The sequence below is a fragment of the Zosterops lateralis genome (assembly GCF_965231275.1).
Source record: "Zosterops lateralis genome assembly, chromosome: W".
Taxonomy (NCBI): domain Eukaryota; kingdom Metazoa; phylum Chordata; class Aves; order Passeriformes; family Zosteropidae; genus Zosterops; species Zosterops lateralis.
Window position 1 is genome coordinate 6296588 of NC_139801.1, and position 20451 is coordinate 6317038.

At 41.9% G+C, this 20451-nt stretch overlaps 1 protein-coding gene across 1 annotated transcript; it reads right to left on the reverse strand.

Annotated features, from left to right (window-relative positions):
- Positions 1-762: 762 nt before the first annotated feature.
- Positions 763-14637, reverse strand: LOC310922313 (lysosome-associated membrane glycoprotein 2-like; the record flags this gene model as incomplete). The annotated part of the gene is given in 10 exon segments (XM_083882779.1): positions 763-3056; positions 8945-9112; positions 9908-9986; positions 10257-10376; positions 10895-11112; positions 11769-11930; positions 12552-12765; positions 13284-13402; positions 14482-14601; positions 14604-14637. Coding segments are annotated over 10 exon segments (1377 nt in total). The 3' UTR covers positions 763-2913.
- Positions 14638-20451: the final 5814 nt, after the last annotated feature.

Here is a 20451-nt window from a genome sequence, read left to right on the forward strand (position 1 = left end):
TAACAACATCCTGGAATTCTGAGCATTTGACAAACTGCCCCAGGCCAAAGAGTTCAGGAGCCCAGTACAATAAGATTCACTCTTCACCAAGCATCACAACCAACCATCTGGCAAAAACTATTATTTATTAAGAACTGTTAAATACCTGAACTAGAGGTAGTTTAGGAACTAATTCTGCTCAATTGTCATTATCCAGATGGCACTGATAGAACCAGGGCAACATATTCATTCTGCCTGCACAAATTATCTGCAAGGGCATCATCTGACCAACAGAAACTGGCTTCTGCCAAGGAGGATGCTGCTGGGGAAGTGGCTCTTCTTTTGACATCAGAAGTAGGTTAAACCCACAAGCATTTCTCTGTCTGCCAATTGCTTTAGCTCTTTTTAAGTACTTGAATTTGTGGGGTCTTGAAAGGAAACCAAACTCATTGTGTTTCATGCTATCAAATTAACAGCCTTCACACTAGCAACAAGATAAAACTTTAATATCTATTCCCTATTGGAAGGATTCTGTTGGAAGAGGAGGTCCTTTAGCAGATGCTGGACCCATGCTTTGACCAAATCAACTCAAAAATCACCTGATTTGGATGTAAATCTGTGAATAGCTTAGAAGCAAAAGCTTGTTTCCCCACAAATATCGAGATCCAAGCACATTGACAATCCCACTGGAAAAGCTCTCAGAAATGGCATTCATGTCTACTTAGACAGAAAGAAAGCTTTATAAACACAATAATTAACTTTATTTTCCATACACATATTCTGATGTCACCATATTTGTACAGGCATTTTAAGATCTGGAAAATTGTACACACCACTCTTCATGCTGCAACAACCTTAAACTTATGGATCAATTTTTTTACTTCTGTTGAAGCTCAAAATAATACTTTCTATGTATATACAAAATTTTGATGTGTTTGCATCTAGGAAATGACCACATTTCACTAAGACAGCCTAGCAAAAGTGATATTAAATACTTCCATCTGCAATCTCAGCATGAAAACATAGCAGTGATCCATCTGCTGGCAGCAGAGAAGCACCACACTGACAAGTGGGTGTACTCATAAAATGCCACCTGAAATAATTCCATTTAACCCTGGCAGGGAAATCAAGTATTGCGAGAGCAAAGGTACAGTACAAGAGACCAAGAAAACCAAACCTAAAGCACACAGTCCACCTCAGCAGCATTTAATTATATTCCTAAAAAATAGACAACTTGGTCCAAGAGCCCATTTGTACTAAGCAGTCACTTTTGTCAGAATCAGGTAGAGTGTATCTTTGGTCACTGTGAGGACAAGAATAATTGAATGTACAGGTATTTCTAAAACATCAAAACTAACTTTGGAAAACTCCCCTCCCTGAATACACAGCTATTGTGAGTTGCTTAAACATCAGTGTTGACTGCCACCTTTGTGTATGTGAATTACTGAAGGTGCTTTCCCCACAACATGGATACAGGGTCAATGCACAAAGAGATTAAATATTGAAGTAGCTTTAGTAAACACTTGCTGCAGAGGACAGAACTTCGTGTCCCCTCAGGGTTTATTGGCTGCAAAAGGCTTTTGCCAAGATGGACCAAAAAGGTTTAAAGAGGAAGAGGTTTCTTTCATTCCATCAACATGAACCTGATGGGAATGAAGCAGAACACAACCACAAACTACTAAATTCGATTTTGGTACAGTTTAGATATGGAACATAGAATTGCAAAGGTATGGCACTAATAACAAAGAAAGCATCTTCAAAGAGGTACGATGTCTTATTCCTTTGGAAGTCACTTTCTTCACTACACATATATTCATTTCTGTTTTATGATCAGCATTCCTCATGCTAGAAATTTTGTGCTTACACCGAGACAGCAATAATGAGGAGGTTAAAAGCAGACTGATTCTATCAGACCTGAAAGGTTTTGTATCTCCACTTGCATTCAGAGATCACAGCTTTTCAGTGAACCTGTTAACCTATGAAAGCTGTCCAAAGGAACTGCAGGAATCTCTGAGCAATCTGTGTTCTTAGTCAGTCTGAGTGCTCTCAAAATACTTTTGAGCCTCACACGGACCAATGTTGTGTAGTTTCTTTTATGTTCAGAATCAAAGCTGAGAGAAACTGCAGCCAGTGAAATTCCAGCCTCCCACCCTCATTTCACAATTAAGCTCATAACAAAAGGAAAAATGCAGTTCAAGGAAATAGCAGAGGAGACATTTCCTTCATCAGACTGTTGCCTTTTCTGAGTAGCCAAAGCTCTCCAGACCTGAACCTTATCTTGACAAATTAGACACCATGGTAGTGCAAAGCTATTTAACTTACATTAGCAGTCAGCTTCTCCATATGATGTTAAACGAATTAATTTACTAGAAGAATCAGATGTTCTTCTCATATTATGTCAGGGTATTAGTGAGATCAGGTACTACTTTTACATTCAGAAGGAATAGGAAATTCAGGGTGATTCACAAAAACAGCCATATGCCAAGTTCCCAACAGAAGTCTGTTGAGAGCTGAGTGATCATTTTCCCACTGCATGTACAGTCCCTTTTGACACAGCATTCACACTTATATTTTTAGCTGTAACATTAACCAAGACAAGCTGTAGGCATCTAGAAATTTTCTTGTATAAAAAGATTAAATGACAGAAAGTTTTGTAGATGTCTTCTTTACTAAAAATAATCACATTTCCCACAGGGACACATCAACTCTGCTCAACTCTCTGGTCCTCAGAACACTTACTTTCTCCAAAGTCATACAGTAGCTTCTGCAACTCATCTTGAGACTCATGGCATGTTATTCTGTCATGAAGTGATTTTAACTTTTTTTAAATAAAGAAACCTTGAATTATTTTTTTTTTTTTTTAATGAGCAGGTCAGGAAGTCTGGGAAAGGGAAAAGAACAGGGAAGGTGGGCAACAGAGATGTAATTAAGAGATTATACAGACTGGTAGCCAGTACGACTTTTTCTTCTTCCAATGATGTAAGATATAAAGACAAGAATGATAAGGAATCCAAGTGCCACACCAACTGCGATGGGAATAAGAAAGTTCAGGTCAGAATCAGCAATGCATTCTTCAGCTGCAGAAAGAAGAAAAACAAAAAACAAACAAACAAAAAAAAAAGCAAGGGAGAATAAATTAGTAAGGGAAATCAAGCATTAGAAACCAAAGAAAGCAAGGAGCAAACAGGCATTTTTGAGAAATTACACTGTATTAGATACAATAACACATGTAAAGTAAAATCAGTGTTGAGTAAAGAATTGATGGAAAGATTGATTTTTTAAACACATTTACTACACACATCCTTTATATTGGTAATATACTTCTTCTGATTTGTACATTTAAGTTGTACATTTAATTTCAGCTTCCTCTAGCAAGCAGAGGACAGATTAGAAATGTGAGGATGAACCAGCAGTCTGAGCATGCATTAGCTGATCACACCTCAGAGTTAGCAGCAATAAAGCAACAAAAACCCCACACTGGTTTATTACTGCCTTGTGCAGGGGTTTTCTCAACCCTCGAGTCACCAGCACTCCTCTGGGGGTTCTAGACATGAAGACATAAGGGACAATCCAAGTAACAAAGTAGAAACTTACTAAGACCTACAAGAGACAGCCAAGATAAATGTACCTCCAGGCACTTCATGGAAAACACTGACAGACTTTTGCGGTGGTAACTATTTTTCAAGCAAAAGGGTTATTAGTTTCAGCTGAGAGACCTCATAGCTGAGACTACATAGACCTCACTGAAATCCACATCAGAGGGAAAAATAGAAGAGACATCTATAATGCTACAGTGGTTTTTAATATACAGGTTGTAAAACATGTGAGGAGCTCCTTGCTGGTAAAAACATTCATCAGTGATTAGTAAATCACACTGGGAACTGGTTCCAAACTCGGGGGCAGGGCTTTGCATTGAAATCTGTTTGTAACAAGAGCAGAGCTGCACCTGCCTGTGCCAGGAGAGGTTTGGTAAGGCAAGAGGCCATGCCTGGGTGCTCCAGCACTGGAAGAGTGCCTGACTTACATTGTTTCATAAAGCAGCACTCCTCGTAAAACTATTTTGCTCAAGTTTTTAATTAGGACAGAGCATCACACAGAGTCAATGCTTCCTCAAAAGTTGGCTACTGTTTTTCATCAAATCAGCATTAATTATGGGAAATGTATCATCTTGCTTTAGCTTATTACAGTCCAGCATGCACTTGCCATGGCCCCTTCCCAAAGTACTATACAAAGCCTTTGACTAAGAGCAAGGAGAACAACACGTGGAGGCTCAACAGCCGAAAATACTGAACTCAGATTATCTGAAGGTACCTACTGCCAAGTAGAGCAACACATGGAAGGAAAAAAAAAAAAAAAAAAAAAAGAGGAAAGGAACTATGCACCTTATACAGCTATTTCAAAATACTCTGACTGAGAAAATATTCAAACATCTTCAAGAGAGACATGCATTTGATGTTTAGTCATCTTTGTTCACTAAATACCAACACAGACAATTTGCTAGATGCTGGGTAATGGGTCACTAAACACCAACACTAAATATGAATGGATTTGCTAAGGATGAAGGTGCCCAGCAGGCAGTGACAGAAGTTCCCTCTCTTCTTCAAAGGAAGGAGATGGCTGCAGTACACATCACACTATGACACGATTACAGGGAATTCCCAGGGTGAAAAACAGATTAAGGCTTCATACCAGGAACACTCCATCCTTGCTGGCACACATCTATCCAGGTATGGCTACTGTACAGTGGTTAGAAGCTTCAGAGGTGTCTTCAAGTGCAGAATTGGTAGCTACAGCCCAACACACAGCAGGGCCAGCAGGAATAGCTTTTTTGACTGATGTGGCTGAATGTGTCTCCATTCAAAAAAGTCAGAAATTTTTGGCCCAAAACTTTTTTAGCCCCAGTATAAAAGCTGCCTTCCCTTTTAATTCCAATCATGAGATTCAACCAATAGGCCCAAAGTTTGTGTTTTATTAATATATGCTAAGGGATAGAGAACACTGTGGTAAATAAAAATTTAAAAAAACCCAGCCAAACAAAAAACCAAAACAAGGAACAAATGAACAAACAAAATGCCCCTTCCAAAATCCATAATTCACTGGCTAGAAATGCTTATTTTGAGGACTATTAGCATGACTTCTTTAACCTAAAATATCAGAAATCTTGACATTTTAGAATACAGTATTTAATAAACTGTATATAAGGTACTAAACCAACCACACTCTATAATAGGTTATACACATTAATATTCCACAACCACAGGTGTAAATACATCCACAATTTAAATGCTGTTTCCACAGACCAGAACAAAACCAACTATGTAACATAATCTCAGATACAGACTGATTAGAGTTCACCTTACTCATTGAGTTTATTTTTGTTAAAAAAAGACAATACAAGATGTCTGTTTTCAAATCAGTTAAAAATATGAACAAGTTTCCTTAAGAAATAGTACAATCTTTATTTTTTAGAGCACAGGTTAAACAGATTGACAGTTCCCTATGGAGCAATACATACAGAAAACTAGTGGTTTTATAACAACAGGAAGTCAGGCGAAACATGTTTTTTGAACCAGTTACCTGTACATCAGTCTAGGAGTACTTAAAACTCTGAGCCTACATACTTACAGGTTTTTGCAATGGTATTTCTAGTGTTGATATTAGGAAGCAGTTTGCATGAATCTTCTATATTATCACTTGGAAACTGTGCACAGTTCAAAAATTTGCAAGGTCAAAAGAATAGTGTGATAATTACTCCTTAACAGAAATGCATGTTTAACTGGTGCCACTGAACATCACTCACAAAAAAAAAAAAAAAAAAAAAAAAAAAAAAAAGGCACTAAAAAATCTATATGAACTTCTGCATTTGAGGATATATTAATATGAAAGTCATTAGATCCATTTTTTAAAATTAAAATGCTAAGTCTTGAAGCTTGTTTCATGATTAAACTTATAGCGGTTCCCCACTTTCATTAAAATGCATTTCAGTAACTGATGCAAAATTCAAGCTGTAGACTACAAGCCATAGTAAGCACTATCCACCCATACATGCTTCCTTGGCTAGTGTCAAGAGTAAACTGTCTTTACAAAAAAAACCAAAAAACAACTCAAACCATTACTGGAAGAAGTGTATTTTATGATTGGTATACAAACATGCCACAGACATCTCTACAACCCTAGAGAACACTAATAAAACACTAGAGCAGCTTTGATGCAGGCTAAACTCATTCTAAAGGGGGAGACAATGTTATGTTCATTAAATAACTAGTTTAGGCAGCTCGTGCTATGGCATGCAAAAAAGCCAGAATTATCTAAAAGTCTAAAAGACTTTTTTTCCATGCAGTAAGAATATGTATTACAGCACAAGGAGCCCAGAGAAAAGTTGTGCATCAAGGATTAGTCTCTACAGAGCTGCAGTTTAAGAACAGTCCAGTTGCACTGCACTTTTTTAACCTAGTTATTCTTTCCATACAGCAAGGAAAAACAGGTGTTGTGGGTCCATCTCAGACTTGTTTGGCTTTTGGATTCTTAACATTAATAAAAGCTACACCGCAAACAATCCAACACAAAGTATGTTAAACATTCAGAGTGCCAATGGCAGGCAGTTATAATGTGAACTTTGTCTGGCAGAGAACCATTCAAAATGAAGATTTAAAAACAGCTCAAGCTGCAACAACAGATACTGGCTCATTAAATGAAAGCATCTTTAAACATTGATCATTCAAAGCAACAAGACAGACCAGTTCTGTGCAGAGTATGGTATGAAGTTAAGTGCACTTTAAAGTTCTGGAATATTTAGAAAAGTTATTCCCTTTAAACTGATGTCAGCAAAAAAAAAAAAAAAAAAAGCTTGCATTAATTTAGCAGAAGTCTGCCTTAGGTGAGTATTTTAGACGACTGCCAAGGTATAATAAAGAATTCAGTGCCTAACAGGTTCTTTTTTGAAAGCATCTTGAAACGGCACTGAAGTCTTCCCATATATTCACCATTTGGCAAATTACTAATTTTGTTTGTACAGCCATGGCATAGGAATGATTCCTGAAATTACACCGAGGCAGGAGTAAATTACTCAAATCCTAACAAAGGCAAGTTAAGTTACTGCTGCCACTTCAAGAGATCACTTAATCACCAGCCTGAAGTTCAATCCTATGGAAAATGAAGTTGCTTTTGGGCATTAGACAATCCTTGTTAAATACTATAGAAGTCAACAGTGACTAATGCTGCCAGTTTAACCCACAATTATGACAACTAAGGAACACAGAGGAGAGAAGCAAGTACAAATTCTATGCTATTCTGGGAAATGCCCAATGCACATCAGTTCAGAATGTGTTCTTGTTTCAGGCTAGTATTTGTAAAAAGCAGAAATAAATCCTAAATGCTTTAGGATTTTTTCAAGATAAAATCCTTAGCCTAACAATTCATCAAGCATTTGGCATCTTCAAAACAGCTATGAAACCCACATCGTCTTCTTAGGGCAGGAAAACAAAGTATAGTTCTGCTTCATCTGAGATAAACATTCTCTCTTAGTTTCTCAACTCCAATTAGCTGTGGCTAATAATTACTCCTAAGTTTTGGATCTTTTTTGGACTTCAGAACTTGCACTTGCTTTGTTTAGAGTGAAATCATAACAGGAATCACACTTAGATTCACAAAGTTTGATATCCAGCATAGCTTTTTCTTCTGCCAATTATGTAAGCAACCACTATAATGGCAATCAAGACAGCAAGTGCAGCACCAACTACAATTGGGATTAGAATGCTGTCATCATCCAGCGAACACTCCTGGGCTGTAGGTGAGAAAAAGGTTGCAATAAGGAATAAATAAAGACAGAATACTTGCCAAGTGTGGTATAAAAATCTGTTTTCCTTAATACGAAGGTGTTAAAAAAAATCAAGTATTATTTAAACTAAGAGAGAAAGAACTGCAGTCTCATCAATACATTTAGCATATTTAAGCATTATAATTAATTTAGGCATTGATAACCTATAGCAAGTTAAGAGTGTACGAGTTTTCCTGTGCACAAGATCTGCACTAGGCAAGGGAGCAGCCATTCTTCTACATTCAAGAACCAGGCTTATCTATTTCATACTTAAGGCAAGTCTGGTTGGTGCTTTCACTCATTAAGGATAAAAAGTGACCTAGATTTGGTATCAAGAATCTATCCAGAACAAAGACATGTTACACAGATAAAATAACTATAATTAGAAGAAAGCTAGCTGCAACTTTAACTACAGAGTGAAATGGGTCCCTAACTCTTTCTAAAGACTGTTTACCCTATACACATATGGAGAGTTATCTTACTTTTGTCTAAAAACAACTTTTCAATCTGTGTCTACAGATCAGCCTAGTCCAATAAGACTGTGCCGCAAGTATTAGCATTAAGCACAAAGACCAGCTTACACTAAATATTAAGAGGTAATTTTAAGACATTTCAGTTTTCTTCAGACAAGATCAAGATAATGCAGCAAACAAACATTTCAGAATCTCTCTTTAGTTCTGGGAGGAAGCTCTGACAGTTCATTCTTCCCCAACACTCTTATTCCTCAGACTGACAGGTAAAAAGAAACAAAACACCTAACAGTATTCCCAAAGTCCACTTCTGCAAAATTTCTGTCCAATTTTCTTACATATCTGAGCTTCAAAAAGCTGTATGCCAAGATGTTGTCAGGAAACTTTCAACCTATTCTGCACAGCAATGTTTAAGTCCCCCTTCAGTGTCTCTAGTTCATTCAAGTTTTGTGAAGGAGAACCACACACTTAGCAGACATTTTTTAAGTGAGAACAAAGCTTTGCTTGAAGTTGAATGTCAGCATCAGAACTTCTCTTCATTCCATGTATATCTAAACATATTTTAAAAAATTGGAACAAGAGCTTCCAAGATAAAGTGCTTGTACCTAATGCTGGTGCTTTTTACTTTTTAGCAAGTAGGAATTGTGCAAGCATCATTAAAAACAAAAACGTAACTTACCTGTAGCAAACTTATTTGCCTCCACAAGGAATGGCTGAATCCATAGATTAAAAGTATGTACTTGAACATCTTCATTAATCTGAAGAGTTTGCTCTTTTTGGCACATGTAAGAGCTACCAAGGAAAGCATCCCACTTGCTGAAATTGCTGTTATCTGCACTTGAAATGACTAAACAAAGAAGGAAAAAAAAAAAAAAAAAGAAAGGGAATTTGCATGTTCACTTAAAATGCAAGACAGTTGCTAATACAGCGAGACTGAGTAGCTGAATCTAGAGGGGCCAACACTTCAACACTGACTAGTCTGAAAAACAAAGTAGTGCAAAGTGGGATTGATCTGCTTAACCAGAAATCAGACTGAAGTTATTACAGTACTTTGCAGTAACCTTTCTTTCATATGTACATGACATCAGGCTTTCCTTGTACCTCCACTTGTCTCAGTGCTGCAGAGTTGCAAGTGTTTTAGCTTTAATGCTCTTTAATTGCAGTAACTATGACAAACAATAAAGAAAAAAAAAAAAGAGAAAACTTGTTTGTTGGGGAAAAAAGTATGCTTTAGTTTTTGAAGGACTGGCCTATTTTTAGTGAGAGTTAAGTACAAGTGGTTGGAAGATACAGCAGCATCTTCGATCAAAGAAGACAACAGCTAGTTTAGGAAAAAAGCTTCAAAGTTGGTACAGTTGTATTTCACGCCACAAAAAAATACATTACTGAAAAGAGTTACAAAGAAGTCCTCTTAATTTACAGTGACTCCATTAGCAGAAGTTTCAGGAATCGTAGAGTGGTCCCACACTGCTGTTTAAGGTAACTCTTACAGCAATTTCTGCTTATTTTTGTTCATACCAACTTTTAGACATAAAGTAGGTGCTAACAGTAAGCATGAACACTGAAAAAAAAAAGTCAGAACTATTTGATGCAGACATTGAATAAAATATTACACTTGTTTAAGGCAGATACTGTTTCTTACCAGAACCATTCAGACGGTTGAGCAGAGTAACATTCACCTCCCTCAGATAGAATTTTTGTACACTTGGACTTGTATTTTTCTGTTCAAGAAGCAAGAACCAAGTGTAAGTGTGCAATTCTGCATTTGTAACTTTAAGAACATGTGCTTTACAAAAGCCAACACATTTACCAGTCCTACATTTTCTACTTTAACCCAGTTCTCCATTTGTCTTGAGGCACTCAGTGGGCCAGTTCCACTTCCCATAAGGGAACAGCCTACCACCAGTGAGCAACAGGAGGATTTTACTATAAGTGATCACCATGCATGCTGTTAAATGAAAACTTAGTTTTAAATAACAGAAGTTACTTACAACAGCAAATGTGAAACCAATCAGTGTGCTATTTCCATCATTCAATTTCAGAGTGGCTGTAGTGTTACCACAGGCACCATCTGCAATAGTTGTCTTTGGATTGATGTTGATCAGAAGAGGCTGAAATACAGACAAAGCACATCAAAGACATTCAGCTGCCTTTGGAATACATTGTCTCAGTCAGGAACAGTCTTGGGTTAGAAGAGCTTGTCAAAAATATGACAGCAGGAAGAGCTGAGCTTGGCTGCTATGGAACCAAGGCTGTTTGAGTTAAATTTACATGCTGGCAGTACTGAAACAAACAAATTGCTTGAGAAGTGTTACTTTGTTCCCTAACACAACAGGCTACCCTCTGAGGGGAAAGACAATATCTGCAGGGAACAACAGCCATAACAGCTAAGAAAGTTCCAGACTTTTAATCATGTTAGAAGCATTCCCAATAACAAATTCTGTTGACTTCATGTAAGGTTTTTGAAGACAGGTATTATGCGACAAAACTATGATGTCAGAGAGGTGCTACATACAATACTTAGAAGCAGTTCTGGACAGCCAGCAGTGTACAAAGCAAATATCCTGCATTCAGATTTCACACCAAATAGCTACAGCAACTTTTACTCTTGAAAAGAAAAAAGAAGCACCTTGTCTTGGGAAACATTCAGTTGCAGCCCCACAGTCGCCAGGAAGCAAGTTTTATTTCCACTTTTAAGAGAATAGTTTCCTGTGTCTGGATTCTCCACAGGTTTGGGAGCAGTTGTTGGAGCAGGAGACAAAGTAGTGGTAGATGCAGTAGTTACATTGGCTATAGTAGGTGAAACAGTAGGTGCAGAAGTAGGTGTATCAGCAGGACATCTAGACTCTGAAAAGATATTTTAATCACCATTTAATTGCTGAAATTTTACTGAAGTCTTATTACTCAGACAAAGTAAAGCTGCCATTTATTCTCAGAAATCCTGTAACATTCAGTTGTAAATCCACACTCAGTACCACTTGCCTCTGACACATGGAAGCAAAACACAAAGACAGTTAAGTTGTTATAAAAGTGTGACATGTATTTGCTGTAGATCAAGTAAATGACCCTATTATGCCATATGCAGCAGGATGATGTGCTAGTCTCTTTTCTGAGCTATGAGATGAGACAACAGGCTCTGGACTATTCAAATGCAACAGCAGAGGCCACCACTGGAAGTGGAAGGCAGTCAGCTAAAACCCCTCAAACTCAAACGATTTACTCACAACAGTAGTTCTGAAGTGCTTATTCTTAATACCCCAATTACTGGAATACACACTTGAGAAGAATCCCACCTTGGCATGCAAACAATCGACATTACAGCACACTACTAAATCTGTTCTCCTAATCTATTTTTCCAGGAACAAGGGAAGAAATACTAGAGGATATTTACATGAATATTATTAAACACAGCACATCTTAGAATTGGATTTTTTATTATGGGACTTTGCTCCCTGCACTAAGGTGCAATACAAAAAAGCTCTTTCACAAACTGAAATGCTCACCTTTTTTACTGACTGTGCCATTCTGAACAAAGGCCTCCACAGTAACATTCCAGAAAATCTGTGTTATATTTTCTGCTTCAATAAAGTAGGAATTATGACACACGAAGACAGTATTCAGTTGAACTGGATGCAAAGGATCCTTCACAAGAACAGTAACTGGTCCTACAAAGAAGCACAAATGTTTTAATGCCCTATGAACTACAAGAACTTAGAGGTAGTGTTATGTTTTATATAGTTTCATAAGACAGAGATAATTAAGTTTAACAATCTTAAGCTCTCTTGAATGTTTTCCCTGTGTCCTGACCTGAAGTGTAGGTAATGCAGGAGTAACCAAGTTTACAGAACTAGACAAGCCATTAGAAAGGTAAACTCTTTTACTTAAGTTTTTAAGGAGAAAAAAAATCTATTATTAGTAGGCATTAGTACACAGACAACCTAACATTGTATTGCTTGGCAAGGTAGAAGGTCAAGCAGTGCACACTAAAATTAATCTTTCATGTGCCTGCTGTCTACCAGCAGCTCACTGATCAAAGCTGTTTATCCTTTCCCTTCTTTTCCACTGACAGGAATTACACATTCAGTGAAGCCATTTGGCCTGCATTGTTACCCAGCAGGCAGGTACAAGGAACAGCAGTTGGCAGCACATAGTACAGAACTCATTACATTCATTACTAACTCCTATATTCCTCCTTACTTTGAAAAAGCCAAGCCAGGTCAGGTACACAAGGTCTGACACTTCTGGCTGAGATTGCTTTGCAAGTCAGATTCTGCACTGAACATTACCTTTTCTTTTAGCATCAGGAAATACAGCTGTGTCATTGGTGTTGTAGGTCAGTGTGATGAAGTCCCCCTGGTAAGTTTCATTGTTTTTTGTGATGTTAATACTCCAAGAATGACCTTCTCCAAACTGCACTGCCACAAGGGCAGCTTGTGTGTCATTGCCACAGACACTTCCATTGTGTGTCACACTCGATGACAAATTCAGGGTTGTGGTTTTCTAGAAGAAAAGGGTAATTTTAAATGCATTCACATGCAGCTCTTCCCCATGACAACATTATAAACTTGCTGGAGTTAGCTGAAACCTTGTACAAGATAAGTGAGATTATTTTAAGTTATTCTGGAAAATTATGATAAAGGCTTCCTGACATCTACCTGAGAAAGGAGCCATATCAGATTCAAGTACAAAAGTACAACTCTAACTTGGCTGTAAATCTTGATCATGTTGAGCTGCAATTACATTTACTGCTTGGGCGAAGAACATAACTACACTGATACTGGTTAGACTTGGTGAGTTTTGTGTACATCATTTAAGTAAGAGCAACAGGGTATTTCAGTCATTTGTATGACTGAGAACTTATTCTTTATTTTATAAGAACTATATAGGAATATTCTTCTCAACTGACTTGGTAAAAAAAAAAAAAAAAAAGTAGGAAATCAAATACCCTAGGTAAAAGAGCTTAAATTTTATCCAGGTCAAAATCCAGTTCTCAGCAAGAGTTACTCCCAAATACTTACATAATCACCATTGTTTGATTCATATGTTATCAAGAACCTCATCATCCAATCTCCATACAGGCATGTAGCATTAGAAGCATCCTTTATATCTACTTCAACTGCATAGGACTGGAAAAAACCTGTAAGATATGATTATTAGCTATTAAGACATTGTTTTTAGTTCATTTTCTAGAACCACTTAAGAGGACAGCTCATCACAAAGCAGTAAATTATGTCAGGACCAGATTCAATTTACCACAGTGAAAGAATACCTAGATTTCTAAAAAGTATCACAAATAGGAAGAACACCATGAAACTGTCAAAGCTGGCAAAAATTGAGAGAATGTTTATAGTCTGTTTACCTGACATAAACTAATAATCTCAAAGTGTTGACTGCCCAACACTGGACACTTTTATGATTTGGCTGGACAGGGTGTTGGGCCATCTTGTCTAGACTGTACCTTTGCCAAGAAAGGCTGGACCAGTTGATCCTTGAGGTCCCTTCCAACCTAGAATTCCGACTCTCTGAAATAAGCATCAGCTTTTTGGTGACATACTGGGTAAACCAAAGGGCACGAACATAGCACTTGAATAACGTGCTGCTTGTAGACCAGGGTCTATTATTTTATGGGTAGTATCAGTGATTACGACTCAAGCTGACCTTTAAGAAATGAGATCGGCATGCCTTCATTGTGTTTCGACGATTTCCAGCTCGAAAGACACGGGCCTTAAATTCCCTTGGCGTTTTAAGAGAACTTTTCCCAGCTGTCGTATTCCTGACCCGGTGAATCCCGGCACAGCCGTTGCCGTGCCCGCGGCCCCACGCCGAGAAGCGTTGACAGAACGGCCTGGCTGGGCTGCGCGGGTGGGCCCGCGGTCCCGGCTGCCGGGCCACCACCCTCGGCGGAAGCACCCCGAGGTTCCCGGCCTCCCCGGCACGGTGCCTCTCCGTCCGCCGGGCCCGCGCGGCGCGGAGCCTCGGCCCCGCCGCTGTCCCCTCCCCTCCCGTGAGTGGCAGCGCGGGGGGGCGGCAGCGGCGGCGCCTCGGCCCCGAGGCCGCCCTCTGAAGGCGCCGCGGGGCTGAGGCGACCTCGGGACGCCCCCCCCCCCGGGACCCGCGCGCCGCGTCACGTGCGTGACGGGGCGAGGAGCGGCACGAGCCCGTGGGAACACCTGACATCCATCCCCCTCCCCCAAACCCCGGCGCTGCCCCGCTCACCAGAGACGCCAAGTAGCAGCAGCGGCGGCAGGAGGAGGAGGCGGCGGCAGGAGGAGGCGGCGGAACGGCGCGAGCCCATGGCGGTGGTGCTGCTGCCGGCGACGGAGACGCCGGGGCACAGAGAGCGGGACCGACAAAAACCTCGCCAGCGGTCATGTGAGGGGCGGGGCGGGACTGGACCGCCCGCGCGCCGCCAATCGCCGCTCAGCGCCACCGCTCGATTCCGTGGATCGTGGACGAGCCGCTCGTAGCGCGCTGCCTCGGGCGGGTGAGCGAGTCTGGTCTGCTCCTGTCCCAGTGAAAGAAATAAAATTTGGAAAATTGAAACCTTTAATTGTCATGTAATAAGTGTATTAATATCTTAAATGTTTATTTTGTAATGTAACAGTAAAAAGCCACCTCCGTGCCCCCCCCCTTCCCCCGGGGAGGGGAGAGGGGCAGTGAAGGGGGAGTTGCCTGGTCGCTTAGAAACCGCCCGCAGGCCCCCTCTCCCAGACCCCAGAGTAAACTGCCTGTCGCCCTGAAAGAGAAAAAGTCTGCACCCCCCAGACCTCGGACCACCTTAAAAACAGAGCTCGAAAGCGAGAGCCCGTTCCCTTCAAAGAAGCTCGGCACCGCGGCTCCCCCCCACCCCCGCCGCCGCCGAGCAGCGGGCGCTGCCGCCGCCGGGACCGGGGAAGGGAAAGCCAGCCCCGGCCCCCCCAGCCGCTGCCGCCGCCGGGGCCCGGCGCTGCCAAGAAAGCCGAAAGATGAGCAGGGCCGCCCGGCCCGGACCCCCGCCGGTGCTGCCCACCGCAGGGACCCCGGCCGCCCGCGGCCGCCGCCGTCGAGATTCTGCCTCGGGCTTCCCAGCGCGGCGTGGCCGGCCCCGTCCTCGGCCCGAGCCCGGCGCAGGGGATCCCAGGGCCCGCGAAGCCACCCCAGCCCGGACCCCCGCCGACGCTGCCACCGCTGTGAGGCGGCGCGAGACCCCCCGAGACGCCATAACTGCTGCAAAACTGCCATGCGGTCGTTAGAGTCTCCAGCCCCTGCGCCCAGGAAGCGACCCTGTACATGCAAATTAAAAATCCGAGGTGCATCTCGGGACTCTTTTAACACCAGAAACCCCTTATAAAAATAAAACTAAGTAAAATTAAAACACACAAGAACCAATACTAAGCCATGTAAACCCTAAAGTATCAGGAGAACTGATTTTTCCAGTTTCTGTGACTCGCTGTAATTTAAAAGTGCCAAGCCAGAAGTGAGACCCCCGAGGAAAACAAAGGAAATTCAGAACTTTGGGATTATTCTCAGCGAGGGAAGAGTTCTCCAGCTCTGTTGAACTTCATGCGGCACAGCTGAAAGGACCCTCCTCCTCCACGGCACACGGGCTGCCAAAAACCCCTCGAGCAACCATTGTAAGAGCTGATTAATAAAGGCATTTTAAGGAGATTAATATTATCTCCGCCCTTTTATTTATAACACCAGTCTCCATCCGGCGGCGGCAGCGGCGACAGCAGCGGCCGCCGCACCGGGGCTGTACCGCGATGGCCTCTGCAGGGGCAGGGTAGCGGCGGCTTGTTCGTGCTCTCGGCAATGTTTGCGGTTCGCACTGAGGTTGCTCTAGTCTGGGAAGGGGTAGCTTACAATAGATGTACATCCAGAGAAATTTAATATAGAAGCTTTCACTGGGAAAAAAAAAAAATATCCCCCACGTTTGCAATACATACAAAGGGTTAGTGGGCTCTCAGTGCACCTCTCCTGACATGGCTGTCAGTGTCCCTGAGCCAGCTGTCGGTGCTGTCCATCCATCCTCTCACGAGGGACGGTCCCGGGCTCTCCGGGGCTCGGTGCCTCCGGTGATTGGGCAAAAACCCCCTCCAGGCACGGCCCCTGCGGCGGGGAGGGGATTGGCATCAGCACCCGGAGCTTTAATGCGGGTTTTGCTGGTGTTGAAAGGCAGAAAACGATGGGAGAAGACAGGAGTTTGGTTCAAATGAGGGAGAAAGCCTGCGGTGTGAAGCGAGAAGACGGCTGGACAAAAGACTTGGTGGAATTGAGTCTGAAAGGTGTTATGAAATGTGATGGATGCTGGATTGCACCCTGACACTATTGATTAGAGGGGAAAAAAGCCAAAAAAACCACACCCAAACAAAACAAGTCAGAAAGGCTGGCTTGGCAGAGAAAGGGGAAATGGAAGAAGACATTGATGCTGGGAGACAGCAAGTGTTAAAAATGGGCAGGAGACAATGTTTTCTCCTTAAAATGCCTTTATTGATCAGCTCTCAAGGGGGTAGCTCAAGGGATGGTCTGAGCCGTCGCTGCTCTTCCTGGTTCACTATTGAGGAGGAGGGGCAATTCGGCTTTGCAGCTTTGGTCACTGCAGAGCCGGGAGTCCGCCCTCGCAGGTGTTCCCGGAGCTCACAGGCCGGCCCGATCCAGGGGTATCCCCCCTTCTCGGGCACCCTTTAAGTTACATAGAGATGCAAGAAACTGTCTGCCAACACTGTAGGGCACAGCCAGTTCAGTACTGTCTTTTGTGGGTCCAGATCTTGCGTCGGTTTGTCTTGGCTGGGGACTTTTGGTGCCAATTTAGGTCTTAACTCACAGCGAGGCTTCATGGGTATTTCACTGATTTCCATAGGAGATGCCAGCAGGAAATGCTGACGGGGGGCACGCGAGCGGCCGTGCCGGCGGTGGTGGTGTCGGACCCCGCGCTGCCGCCGAGAAGGCGGACTTGTCACAGTGCTGAAGGGCGAAGAGCGAAGCGGCCGCGTCCCGGTCCCCTTCAGGGAGCGCGGGTGCGGAGAACAAGACCCCTCGACCCCCCTGAGGCGGCGGCAGTGACTCGAGCGGCGCCGCTGCCATTTCCCTCTTGCAGGGGGGGTGGCCAGCGGTGGCCACGAGGGGCGCGTGCGGCCAGCTCTCGTTCAAACTTCCCGCGACTGCCCCGAAGAGAAACCCCGCTCCTCCGCGGTGCCCAAAGAGCAAACATGCCCTTTGCCTCTGCAGGGAGACCACAGAGGTGGCTCCCCACTGCCACACCACAGCAGAGACTGACTCAGAGGGGAGGCAAGGGGCTTTGGAAACAGGGCTTACAATTACAAACCATTCGGAACATTGATACATTTGCTACACAACAATCAAGAGGATACAATTATTAGTTTTTAACACTTTAAACTTTCAACATGTAACCAGGAGTCTTTTTAACTTTATTCTCTTCACAAGGAAGATGGCCTGAGGAGACAGGCGCTCTGCACTCAGCAAGGAAGTGCCTTCTGGAATGGCATATTCCTGGTTCTGATGCTGTGGAAGAACTGAGGATTTTGAATGATCGGGCTCTAAGAGACATCCTATTGGGGGTTAGGTTTGTTCCTTTTTTACTTTAAAGAATTTTTTCCCCATAAATTCCCAAGGAGACCAAGTGTTGGATACTTAAGAGTACTTGACCAAAACAAAGAACTGGCCAAAGCTCAGTTGGGGAGATTTTTCTTGATCTGTTGTAACTGCAGAAGGGAGGGGGTAACTGCCTTCTCTGATAACAAGCCAGCTGTTAAAAACCGGGTGGAGTATTGTTTCTTATCTCTGCTCAGTCTTCCACTGCCTCCCAAGCCAGCTGTTAAAACCAGATGGAGTAGTGCTTCTTATCTCTGTTCACTCTTCCACTACCTCCATGGGAATATCTTCTGTTAATGGACCATTAAAGCTCACCAATGGCATGACACATTTCATCATCCTATTGTGAGATGCTCCATCCAGGGAAAAGGAGCCAAACCATTTCCACCTAGATAAAAAGGAGCCACAAGTGTCACCAGGCACTCCGGTGTTCCCATGGGACTCCCAAAGGAAGACCAGATCTACCTCTGGACCCTTGGCTCCACAGTGAGACATTAATTTTTAAGAATTAAGGACTTTAGTTAAACTAGATATTGCTGAGGTAAGATAGATAAACTTCCCTCTATTAACAGAAGCTGTATTTAAGGAACTGATAAATCATGAGGCCTGTTTATGTATTCTGACTAATCAATAGACTCTAAGAATACAATACAATCATAAATCAGACAGTCCTGGAAAAACAGGATTCAGTTGTCACACAACACTAAAAGGTTAAAAAGTCAAAGAGAGGAAGACCCCTCTTACTTCATAATTTTTGGGACCCTGCCCCATAAAAGGACCACTGACCCATTTCAAAGAACAAACTACGCATGCTTAATGGCTTTTTGGCTAATTACCATACAAAGCGGGGAATGGGATGTACCAGAGTTATGAATATGCATTTGTGTTTTGGGTATTTAATACTCCTGTACATAAAAAGACCCTGTGATCATCTGTAAATGGTGGTGTGTATTTGGGAGCGATCCCGCACGCTGCCTGGCGTCGTAATAAACATACACTTTCTAACTTTAAACTGTTAGAGAGTCTTTGTCCGTCATAGTTGGATTTCGGTATTAGACAAATATCCATATTTTTAAAAATAAATCAACAGGACCATCTCTGCTTTCAACTGGACCACATCTGCCACTCCAGGAGGGCTTACTTTTGGACCGTTTCCAACACTCTGACCAACAGGACGTCAGGTTGTATTTCTGACTCTGTCAGGGTTTTCTAGGATTTCTTGTTTGTTTGTTTGCTTATTCTTTCGTATTACAACATTTGTATTTTTAATATCCCTAGTAAAGAACTGCTATACCTATTCCCAAAATCTTTGCCTGACAGCCTTTTAATCGCAAATTCATAATAATTTGAAAAGGGGGAGGGGTGGGCTTACATTCCAAGGCAGACTCCAATCTTCCTTGGCAGATACCTGTCTATCCAAACCAAGACACATCCCCAGCCATGGGGGAAGAAAAGGAAGTCTGAAGAAGACAATAAAACACATTGACCTGATAACGAGACAGTTGGAGTGTAGATGGTGTTGATAGGAAAGCAGTTATGCAGTCTTTAGGAAGTGGAAATAATGCAATTTTTTATCAAAGGGCAGTTAATTTCTCTCAGTTGTGTCCTTGCAATCCTGTACTTTCCCATAGAGTGTCACAAACCTAAAGCTTGCATGTCAGGGCCACCACGGAAAACAGGGCATGGAACAAATGAGCATCCCACACACAAGGGCTTTTGTGGTCAGACAAGTTCACTGCTTCTTTGCATTTCTTTTTGTGCTTACTAACTACACCTGGAGCCCACTTACCACACGTTTTACATACCTGCACATGCACTCGGTTGCATGTGACTCAAATTCGCGTAATTTTAAAACACTTAGAGTATATTTATATTTATCCTTTGGGCTTAATTACCAAAATTTATTTGAAGAAATAAACTTTATATTTAATAACTGACTTGCTGTAGGCTATAGGGAAATGTCAGTAACAGCAGCACAGATGAAACCATGAATTCTGAAAGCAGCAAGTCTTTCTCTAGCTCCACCACAAAGAATGGGGCATTTCAGAGGCTAGGGAGAGTCCTGCTCTGGGGATTTTGTATTTCCTCAGGCTTCACTCCTTTAGTACAAAGTTCTGTTTTTAAAAAGTGATCTCACAAGGAGTTAGGAGTATATCAAATTAGGAGTATTTGACTGTTAGGAGACAGACATTGAATTAGCTTTAATTAATTGGAAGAGGAGAAAATTATTGGTCTGTTCAGGTAGTTTATGTGGTGAAATGGCACCTTTTGTATCTGCTGGAATATTTACTTCAGGACTTATGTATATACATTGATATGTTCCAACACTCCCTTGTTCTGTGTGAAGAATTCTGAATATTTGGATCTCTTGCTTGCACATAGGAAATGGGTTCTGAACCAAGTGGATGTTCTGCAGACATAATGGGAATGCTGATTAACTTGTTTCCTTTATGCCAATTTAGTGAAGCTTGAAATGAAATCTAATGGCAGCAATCATAACAAGCAAATCCTTTTCTGTTTAATAACACACACACACACACAAAAAAAAAAAAAGCAACTGGTGTGAGATTAAAAGAATGATATAGTTTATTTAAT